Source organism: Scylla paramamosain, chromosome 45 (assembly GCF_035594125.1).
Source record: "Scylla paramamosain isolate STU-SP2022 chromosome 45, ASM3559412v1, whole genome shotgun sequence".
Classification (NCBI taxonomy): domain Eukaryota; kingdom Metazoa; phylum Arthropoda; class Malacostraca; order Decapoda; family Portunidae; genus Scylla; species Scylla paramamosain.
Genome location: NC_087195.1, coordinates 2,712,224 through 2,724,051, shown reverse-complemented (window position 1 = coordinate 2,724,051; position 11,828 = coordinate 2,712,224). Strand labels below are relative to the sequence as shown.

The 11,828-nt window shown below is 38.1% G+C and overlaps 1 protein-coding gene across 1 annotated transcript; it reads right to left on the bottom strand.

Moving 5' to 3' along the window:
• Positions 1-207: 207 nt before the first annotated feature.
• Positions 208-11,627, bottom strand: LOC135094525 (toll-interacting protein B-like). The gene is given in 8 exon segments (XM_063994699.1): positions 208-4,135; positions 5,141-5,208; positions 5,210-5,302; positions 6,107-6,193; positions 6,478-6,595; positions 7,149-7,297; positions 8,181-8,324; positions 11,533-11,627. Coding segments are annotated over 8 exon segments (831 nt in total). The 5' UTR covers positions 11,584-11,627; the 3' UTR covers positions 208-4,014.
• Positions 11,628-11,828: the final 201 nt, after the last annotated feature.

Here is an 11,828-nt window from a genome sequence, read left to right as displayed (position 1 = left end):
AGAAGAAGAAGAAGAAGAAGAAGAAGAAGAAGAAGAAGATAATAATAATAATAATAATAATAATAATAATAATAATAATAATAATAATAATAATAATGTAAAAAAAAGATAAACAGCAAATGTACAACTGATATACAAATTAATAATGATAGTCTCTCTCTCTCTCTCTCTCTCTTTCTCCCTCTCTCATGCTAATAAAACAACCACTGATAATTTTTCATCATTACATATTTTCCATTATAATGACATCTAGGCTTTCAGCTACATAAATTTACACACACCCACACACATCTGCAGTTATAACATATACATACACAATACAATTAGTCACCTGCAAACACTTGTCCAGCTAAACCAGGGACTAAAAATATAATTAGATAACGTTAACAAAAGCTATGATGCCCACACTAAGTTAATTATGCCATGGATGAGTTAACATTACAGTGAGAGTGAGTTTGTTTATTGGTGTCTGCCTGTTAATCTGTATATGGCTATTTGGATATTATGAAACAGTTCTCTCAATCAGACTGTTTTTGAAGGCCACAGTAATGACTGGTTGGGTTCTTGTTTTACCCCTTCATGTTGCAGAATGTATTTATTTATTTATGTTAAACTATCACTGAACTCAGAAACCACCCTTAAACCTCACAATAACTTCTGCCACACACGTTAAACTCTTTGAAAACAGTAATTTCTGCTTGTGTTTCTTAAATTATCAACAGAATCATGAAAATGTCCTTAAAAATTTCAACAGCTCCCACTAGAAGCTACTGAAGTATTTTTACAATAATGAAAACATCCTTAGCAACACAACAGCTTTCACTAAAGTCTATTTAAAGTACTCAAGTTAGAAAACCACATTCTTGAACACTTCTTAACTATTTTTGACACACTGTAGTGGAATTAATGAGGTTTTTCAAGAAAACATATTCTCATGAGGACCTGACTAATAATTTACATGAACTGTGAAACTCCATATTCATAAACATTTCTTAACTATCTTTGACAGGTTGTAGTGGAAGTAATTGGGATTTTCAAGGGCATTTTCAATCATCAAGTGATAGTTTTAACAAGGATTCTGCATCTTTCAAGAGAATAAACAGCTATAAGAACCTGTTTAACATGAATTTTTCACCTTTTAAGAGAACAAACACTGTTTAACATGAATTTTTCACCTTTTAAGAGACCCTGACTTATCATTTCTGTGACCTAAGAGAGAACAGCATCTTGAGGTACAGGGCAAAGAGATAGAGTTTGAAATGTTTGAGAATGCAGTGCTTTGCTTTTTTGGTAATAACTTCTGTGCGAGGTGAAGCATTTAGTACCCTGCCTCCCTAGTATGAGCAATAATTATAACTTATCACAGGATATTAGACTAATAAAGATATGTAGTTTCTGTCAAGTTAAGAGCTGGTTATGTGCAGTCACTGAAATTAACCAGTAGTCACCAGTTAGATAAGTTACAAGCTATAAAGAAGTTATGTATAGTCATCAATATTAACCAGTAAATAGTCACCAATTAGTCAAGTTACAGGTCACCAATTCTTCCAGGTCACAAGTCAGTCCCAGCTTCACACCTCAGCCAAATATGGACATGGGCAAGACTGGCATGGGTTTTCATAATAAATAAATGGACTGAGTTACAGCTTAATTTGCATTAAATAAATAAGTTATCTTCCCCTGACAGATTAGTAACACATCAAGACAAAACTGGTGATAGAGTGTAAGGAGAGAATTACTGATATAAATTACTGAAAGAGATAAATACGAGTAGATGAAGCCAGAGAATGTAACTTCTTTTACCCTGATAGTTTAGTAAGAGAACACCAAGGCAAAATTAATGATAGAGTTCCAACAGAAAATTACTTATATATAAATTACTTAAAGAGATAAATAGATAAAGCTACAGAATATGATAGCTTTTTTCCTTGATTAGTAAGACAGCCAAGACAAAATTAATGACTTGAGTTCCCCTTGAAAATTAAAGATATAAATTACTAGGAGAGATAAAAAGATGAAGCCACATTATATGATCACTTTCTTTCCTCATTAGTAAGAGAGTGCCAAGACAAAATTAATGATAAGATAACTGCTATAAATTACTACATAGATAAATAGATAAAACTTTAGTAAATATGTTAACTTTCTTCCCTGGCAGACAAGTGGTGAAAGAGTGCCAGGACAAAATAATTACTGATAGTGCCAGTGTAAGAGTATTGATATGACTCCACTGGCACCCACCATACATCTTCCTCTTATGTATATACATCAAGGCATTTCTCACACCTATACAGAGGCATACAAAATACAGAATTACATATACAGAAAGTCCAAAATAGTTACTTTTCAAAATATTGCATCAGAGGGGACAGGAAATTAATAAATTATAACCACCATTCCATAATTTTTGTTTTCTTTTTTTAATATGATGGATACTAACCTAAAATTTTAAGTGTTCATAAATGGAGGCAAAGAAATGCTATTGAGGACCATGGTGAATAACAAATGCATGTATAAATACCATATATATGTCACACACTGGCCATTTTACACACACACACACACACACACACACACAAAAAAAAAAAAAAAAAAAGTCTTCAGAATACTAATCATGAAAGAAAAATAAGTGATAAATTAATACAAAATGCCACAACATTGAGTTCATACAGCATTAGAAGAAATAACAAAAAAGAATTAATACTGATAGAAATGCAGATCGAGAGAAGAAAATAAATAAATAAATAAATTCTTTGCCACACATAACTTCAGAGTCACCGTTGCAAAGAAAAAAAGATGAGAATACAACACAGGAAGAAGAAGAAGAAGAAAAGATAAAAAATGACACAGAATAACAAGAGACAAATGCAGCATTACAAAATCACACGCAAAACACAACAATCATTACAAAAGAGAACAAGAGCAAAGGAGGAGGAGGAGGAGGAGGAGGAGGAGGAGGAAGAACAAGAATAAAAGATCATAATCCATACATAATTACATAGGTACTCAAGAAAAGCTTAATAAATATCCTGCAAATACAAGCTAACTTAAAACTCAGGTTGCTAAAACATTTGCAAAGTTATCCGAAAGAGGTCCCAGATTTTTGATAAGTTAGGTTAAGTCAATATATCTTTCTTACAAATTATCTATCTTGCATTCTCTCTCTCTCTCTCTCTCTCTCTCTCTCTCTCTCTCTCTCAGTAAGTCTGGGTGAGAATGTGAAATTATGTCAAATTATCTTCAAACTTTCTTACCTTTAACAATCATTCTCTCTCTCTCTCTCTCTCTCTCTCTCTCTCTCTCTCTCTCTCTCTCTCTCTCTCTCTCTCTCTCTCTCTCTCTTATAAGATAAGGTGAGTGTGCACTGTGTTCAAAAGAGATAATATTAAGTCTTTTTGTTACTCTTCCTATCATGAAACCACAGGCTCTCTCTCTCTCTCTCTCTCTCTCTCTCTCTCGCAAGTTACAATGAAAATGTTTTATCCCAAAAAGTTATCAGTACTTTTATCTTTCTTCTCTTTTGTTTTCTTATGTCTTATTCTTTATCTCCTCTTCCTCTTTTCTATAATCACATACTTTTTATCACCAAATATTCTGTCTATATTTCCTTACCCTTCTCTCATTTTTTTTCCCATGTTTCCTCTTCTATCACAGATTGTTATGAATGAGAATAACATAATAATAAGTTACAAATCACTATATACTGTAAACCTTAATCCTCCTGCTTCTCCATCTCCTCCTCCTCACTAACTTCTAATCCTCACATACATAACAAAACTACAAGAGAACACCATGAAGGCCCAAATATTCCTGAAGGAGAAGTTTAAGTTATGACCATCCTTCTCCTCCTCCTCCTCCGCCTCCTCCTCCTCCTCTTTACTAAACTCTAATCCTCACATAGCAAAACCACATGAGAACACCGTGAAGGCCCAAAAATTCCTGAAGGAGAAGAGTTTAAGTTGTAGCCATTGTCTGTCAGCGGGGAAGTAGTGGTGGTGGTGATGGCGGTGGTGTTCAGGAGTCTTGCATCTGAAGGAGGGAGTTAATTGCCTTCTCCTTGTTCCCATGTGACGCCTCCAGCACTGACTTGACCACCTCTGCCTCCACTGATGGGAACATTTCTCCAAGCTGTTGAGGTGTTGAGGTGAGAGTTGTTTGTTGTTTGGGAGTGGGGTGTCAAGTTATTCCCAAAGATGTAATATACTGCTATTTATGTTTATTAGTAAAGCACATGTTCTCTCTCTCTCTCTCTCTCTCTCTCTCTCTCTCTCTCTCTCTCTCTGTTAAGTTTGGGATTAGAAAGTCAAGTTATTCCCAAAGATGTAATAATAAACCTCTCTCTCTCTCTCTCTCTCTCTCTCTCTCTCTCTCTCTCTCTCTCTCTCTCTCTCTCTCTCTCTCTCTCTCTCTCTCTCTCTTTTGCAAGTTTTATGATACATCCCAAAAAATTATCAATACTTTTATCTTCCTCCTCTTTGTTTTCTTATGTCTTATTCTCTGTCTCCTCTGCCTCTCTTCTATAATCACATACTCTTTATCATGCTGTGTCTCCTGTTCATGATACAATATTTGAAAATGTATCTATTTGATTAGGACTTTATGTATTTCACTTTGTCTTTTGTTAATGGGATGCCTTAGTACTGATGTGGAAAGGCAAAGATGTAGGGATAGATGCCACTGAGTTTGTATCTGTTTATTTAGGACTTTATGTATATCATTTCTGTCTTCTGTTCTTGGGATGTCTTAGTACTGGTGTGGCAATGCTGAGCCAAATGTTTACACCAGAGAAAGACAAAGATGTATGGACAGATGCCAGTGAGTTTGTATCTCTTTATTTAGGACTTTATGTATCTCACTTCTATATTTTTATTCATACATTCAATTTTATCTTTAATTTCTGGGATGCCTTAGTGCTGATGTGGCAATGCTGAGATGAATCTTTACACCAGAGAAAGACAGAGACATGTGGATAAATGCAATGAGTTACACCAATACTTGCTTTGAGAAGAGTGGAAATTAATGTTTATTTAGCAAGTTAACTAACAGATGCATCACCTGAAGGGCAGTTTGTTGCTATATTTGATGTATACTTCTAATTAATTCTTATAAATCATGCAAGGTACATGGCTCACCTGCTTCAAAGTCCTCCTCTGAGATGGGCCTAGGCTGGGGCTGGGCACAAGTGGGGGCCTGCTGGTTAGGTGGGAGAGGTGTACACAGGTACGTGGGTGTATTCAGAGCCGTAGGCATAAGGCGGCACCATCATCACCTGTCCAAAGGCGTGTGGCAGGGCAGGTGCTGTCTGGAATGTGTAGAGTGTCTGTCGTTACTGGTGTGTTGATAGTATTGGGGACTGGCAAGCAATGAAGAGTGTGTGTGGGGTTACCGATGTGTTGATGGTGCTGGTTCTGGGATTAGTTAGTGAAATGATAAAAGGAAGGTATATTTATTTGCTGGTGATGGAGTAAGGTGCTGCGAAAGATCTATGTATATTTATGTCTGCTTCATGTCTAGATTTGCCTGTTTTACTTTTGTCTATTCTGTCTTGGGAAGATTTGTGTGCTTGTATGTCTTTATGTCTGTTTCTTGTTTAGATTTGTCTGTTTTACTTTTTTTGTCTTACTTTTGTGTGTCTTGTCAGTGAGGTTACTGATGCACTGATATTGTTGATTCTAGGAGTTAGCAAGCACTGAAGGGTGATAAAAGGAGTGTACATTTATTTGTTGGTGCTCAGAAAGATGTGTTTGTGTGTATTTATGTCTGTTTCATATCTAGATTTGGAGAGAGAGAGAGAGAGAGAGAGAGAGAGAGAGAGAGAGAGAGAGAGAGAGAGAGAGAGAGAGAGAGAGAGAGAGAGAGAGAGAGAGAGAGAGAGAGAGAGAGAGAGAGAGAGAGAGAGAGAGGAGAGAGAGAGAGAGAGAGAGAGAGAGAGAGAGAGAGAGAGAGAGAGAGAGAGAGAGAGAGAGAGAGAGAGAGAGAGAGAGAGAGAGAGAGAGAGAGAGAGAGAGAGAGAGAGAGAGAGAGAGAGAGAGAGAGAGAGAGAGAGAGAGAGAGAGAGAGAGAGAGAGAGAGAGAGAGAGAGAGAGAGAGAGAGAGACTGACTCACCGTGTACGAGAGGACAACATTGATGGCTCCCTCCTGGCCCTCTCCCATCTTCCCTGACAGGCTGTACCATTCATCCACAGTCTCACCCTAAAGCAAAGTTTACAAGTAAGTCAACCAATCCATAGGTAACAAGAGAGGCATATACTCCTATTCATATTTAGGCTGCCTTACAAAAAATATACCTATGTGCGCTGTACCAAAAAATAAAGGTCTGTACATCAAATTTATATGAGGTGAGTGAGTAATGGCTATTGGTTTTATATATTGAATTATACATTAGATTACAAATTTAACATAAAGATTTAAAAACAAAAAGATAAAGAAAACACATATATGCAACACCTGCCCATCTACCTCTCCCACACACACACCTGGAATATTGTCTCAGGAATCGGCAGGTTGACCCACGCAATCAACTCATCGTCCGTCAGGGTCCTCTCGTCGTAAATTTCAATGTGTATCGTGTTGACACCCTTGGGGAACTGGTAACTGTACGGAGAGAAGGTGCAGGTAATGAGGTTGTAATTGAGTAGTCTAGCTTTTGTTATGTATGAAGGAGGAAGGCTAAGGGGATAAAAGAATGAGGAGAACATACAGACATATAAGGGAAGCTGCAAGAAGCCATCAGGCCTACACGTGGCAATTCCCTGAGTTATACATAAACATCCCAGCATTCCACACACCACTAACATCAACACACAACATCAAACACCACTAGCATCACATACAACACCACAGAACCCACCAGAAGAACCCAGCATATAACACAACACCACACACCACAAACATCACATATCACCACACACACACACACACACACACACATACCAGAACATCCTAACATTCCAAACATCACCACACATTAGGCCAACACAACACCAAAGAACACACCACAACATCCCAACATCCAACACAACCCCACCACACACAACACACACCACAAAACACACAATTAAACCATCCATCACACACCACAACACTCAGGGACCCCACATACCACACACATCACCAGAACACCACAAGACACATTCCACCAACTCACATCTGGAAAACCTTGCTCCACCGCGGTGTCTTTGCCCCATTGGTGTCGGTTTGTGTTTCGTAAATGTAATGGCCCACCCTTACTCGCACATAGGGGTCCATCCTTGTCATGCCGTAGTTTTTGTTGAGTACCGCCGACACCACCGTCATCTGCAACACCGTCACGTCATCACTACGTCAACACCATTGCCACTGCATAAATGCTAGCATGCCAAAACTAGTGCATTACTGCCCGCATGTCACCAGTGCAGCAGGGAGTCAACACCAGTGAGTCAACAGCAGTACATAAATATGGTCTTGTTAACATTGTCTGTAGCATCACTCCCACATCAAGTAAAGGTGATGCTATTACTGATGTCATGATAATAATTCTGTATCATCCTGTCTTATGTATGTTACTAACAAAGATTCAACACTGTCATGTAAATACTAACTTGACAAATATATTAAAAAGATCACTATAAAACTAACTAATGGTGCTAAAAACAATTAAGTCCCTGTATCATCCCATCTTGTGTTACCAGCAAAGGTTCAACACAGTCACGTTAACACTAATATGACACATACATTAAAAAGATTATAAAACTTGCTAATAGTGCTTAAACTAATGTCTTTACCTATACTTCTAACAATCTTCCTTTGCTTTTTCTTCATATAATATCTATTTTACATGAGTCAATATCAGTTAACTATTTGTGTTATCAAGCAAGATGTCTACTTTCACATGCTAGTCTTTGTCACTGAAAGGCAGCTTCTCTGTCACTACTATTAAGGTTATGTGGCTTTAAGCTTTACTGGTACTAATAAAAAACTCCAACATGAAAAAAGAAATCCGTAAAAAAATGAAAACATTTTGACAGCCTAGAAAAGTGTTAATATTCGGGTAAAAGAAAAAAACATAGAATGTAACATTTTCATCACTCATGCTTATACCAAGTTACAGTTTTGTCAACAGTACAGGCTTAATCTGCCACCAAGCCCCTCCTGCCCACTCTGACATAACTGAAACAGGTTTGCTCCCTCCCAGCCTCACCTGCAGCCTGCCCACAGCCTGCTGGGGCTGCGCCATCATCTGGTGCTGGAGGTGCAGTGCCGTGGCATGGTCCACCTCCTCCTGTGTCTGTGCCGGTGTCTTGGGCATGCGCAGGAAGTCATTGGGCAGTGTCCCCAGCATCACCTGATGGAGGGGGATGGGTTACTTGTAGCACAAGATCTGTTTTTTTCTATGTAAGAGGGGCACTGACCAAGAGAGAGAGAGAGAGAGAGAGAGAGAGAGAGAGAGAGAGAGAGAGAGAGAGAGAGAGAGAGAGAGAGAGAGAGAGAGAGAGAGAGAGAGAGAGAGAGAGAGAGAGAGAGAGAGAGAGAGAGAGAGAGAGAGAGAGAGAGAGAGAGAGAGAGAGAGAGAGAGAGAGAGAGAGAGAGAGAGAGAGAGAGAGAGAGAGAGACCCACTAGAGAGAAAAAAAAAAAAAAAAAAAAAAAAAAAAAAAAAAAGCCCATTAAGAAAGACCCATTAAAAAAGGTACATGTACAAGAGATATTCCCTACCCTTTGGAGCTACAGGTGAACCTCAGTTCATGACCTAATTAACAAACTTCCCACTATTAGAAAAGTAATTTTGTCTTTTGCCCTAATCTAAAAATATAATATCACAGTTTGCATGTAAAAAAATCTTTAAAAATGAGCCTTAAAAATAATGAAAATGAAAATTAATTAAAGAAAACCTAAATTTTGAGTTGATCCCAGTGAGTGCGTTTTGGTGCGTGAACGCTTTCCCAGGAGTGTAACTTATTCATCAATCACAATCCAGGGTTCACAATTCACCTGTACAGTAATGATCTTGTTCCCTTCCCTACACTCACTCACTCACTGTTCACTGCTACAAGCTCTACTTTACTGAGGCGTTCTCCGAGATGCTGAGTGTCAGGAGATACACGTCTACAAATACATAGAGATTAACAAAAGGCATGAATATAATCACACAATACCCAGGCAATGAATGAGATGATGACAAGCAAGTTATTGTGACTCGGGTAGAATAACACACGTGATACAAAGCATAATATCCTCACACACATCCTATCCCCACCCCCCACACACACCCACACACACTTACGCCAGTGTTGGGCTGCAGCACCTGGTGTTGGACGTAGTAATTGCATCGCCTACTACCAAAGTTTAGGGGGATTGGAATGGGAATGAAAAGTGGGAACATTCTTCCTGTTTCTGTTGCAAAGATGGTAATGAAGGGGATTAAGTTCCTCCAGCTTGATTAGTATGTACAAGAAAATGCTTTAGTTGATAATATATTAGGTTCTTTGTCAGTCATTTGAGCATCTGAGTAAATTCAGACATAAACTGAGGAAAGATGGCAATATCCAAACCATGAGACCACACAATGCCACCACATTCATCTTATAACTTTTCTTTCTTTCTTAAAACTATTACTGAGAGGACACAATGCCACCACATTTATCTTATAACTTTTTTCTTTCTTAAAACTATCACATTTAGCACTTATAGATTTTTTTCTTTCTTTCTTTCAATGTAATGTGCAAAAACACAAAAATTAATATCATACAAGTGCAAACATAAAAACTAGAAGATTCTAAACTGATCTACCTTTTCCTCCTCTTGAATTTTCTTATTCTCGTGTGATAAAGAGAAGCTACCCTGAATATTTAAATCTTCTGTCTCTTGCTCCACCACATTACCTCATCACCAGTTCCTTAAGAGTAACTAAATATGTCAGGGTGAATTATAAATTCTGATCTCTCCTTTCCTCCTCTAAAATTTCTTCCTCTGGTGTGGTAGTGTTAAGGGAAAGTAACAAGAAAATAAACCCTTTGTCTCTCACTCCATCAAGTTAATGAATATTATAAACTCTTCTCCATCCCAAAAGCAACAAGCTCTAACATCTCCCTAATGAAATAATCTATTAACCTTGGAAAAGTACCATGAAAAAAGAAATAAACTTTGTCTCTCACTCCATCTTGTTACCTCATCACCAATTCCAAAAGAGTAACTGAACACATGTCAAGACTGAGTGAGACTCCTGCCTTATATGGGTCATCTGATTCACACCCACCACCACACTCTTTACTGCTTACTCATCCCACCCTCACAGCTGCCTTCCCTCCTCATGATTCAATGTCATAACTCTCCCTTCTGTAGCACTAAAACATATAACTCAAGAAATCCTTTGGGTTGGCTAGAAACATTACAAATAGAGATTGAAAATTTGTAAGGGTTGTGACTATGTATTGTTCTAGAAGAAAGTGCAATAAAATCTATGTTCTTTCACACTTGTAACAGTTTTGCAATCTACTTTTCTTGATGTGGGAATACTCCAAATAGAGATCTAGAACTTATAAATGGTTATGATTGCTCAGAATTGGTTAAAAAGTGCAATAAAACCAATGTTCATTTCACTTCTTTGAACAGTCCTGCAATCTCGTTTCCTTAGAGTGGTCTCTGATAAACCGTCACACTGATCACCTCTCTTAAGTGACTCAATAAAGATGTAACACCAAAGTATTATAACTATTTCCAGACGAAACAGCTTGTGTCAAATGTTTCTAGAAATGACAGTCAGCTGGGAGTGATGCCGGGCGATATCACTATGTCAGAAGGCAGTGGTGGAGTGTCTGGCATCAGTACCCGTGTGGGAACACAGGAAATAATTCTTATCAGTGGTGACTTAGTTGATGCGTCACTATGAGACAAATGACGTTGTTTACTCTGCAATCTTGTATGTCACGATTCAAACACTTCATGCTTTCAACATTGACACACTATACAACACCTTAGTAGCACCAACACCACTGATTTCTGCGCCACACATGACAGTTAATAGGTCACAAGGAACTTTTCACACTGTAACTATCATCTTATATCTACGTATGTGTGACGGTTGATTCCAACACCGCATGCTTTCAACACGTAATGGAAGACACTATACAACACCTTAGCAGCACTTCAACTCGTCAATACTTAAGTGTGGCGGGTAATGGGAATCACTATCTGTCTATCTTAATCTTGCATCTGGCGTGATAGTTGATTACAGTTCCGTAAGCTTTCAACACTTAATGGATGACACTATATAAACCTTGGTAGCACTTCAACTGGTCTCAAATCAGGTGTGACTGGTAATGGAAACCGCGGCGCACCTGACTCTGATGTCTTGTAACATAACACCTGACAGACTGACTCACTCCCCCGTGATGGGCTGCGCGCTGCCTCCCTCCTGCCTCCTCGTGTCTTATCTCCCTTCACCCCGCCTTCCTAGACTCTAATCTTTACTATTTTTTAATGGAATGATGCACAAGGGCTTTATTTATCAGTGTGCTCATCAGCGAGGCTATGTGAGTTCTTTGGGCATAGTTACCTGTCTTCTCCATTGGTCCACCTTACTGCCACCCTCTCCTGACGAAGCCATTTTGCTTTGTAAACAAAACACGTATCAGCGTTGCCAGATTATTTTGGCCATATTATCGTACTACACAGGTTGAAATTATTGTACTTCTGGTAAAATTATCGTACATATGTAATTATTCCAAATATTATGCAAAACTGCCACTTTCCAAATACAGCAGAATTTAGATTATATCTATCTATCTATCTATCTATCTATCTATCTATCTATCTATCTATCTATATATATATATATATATATATATATAT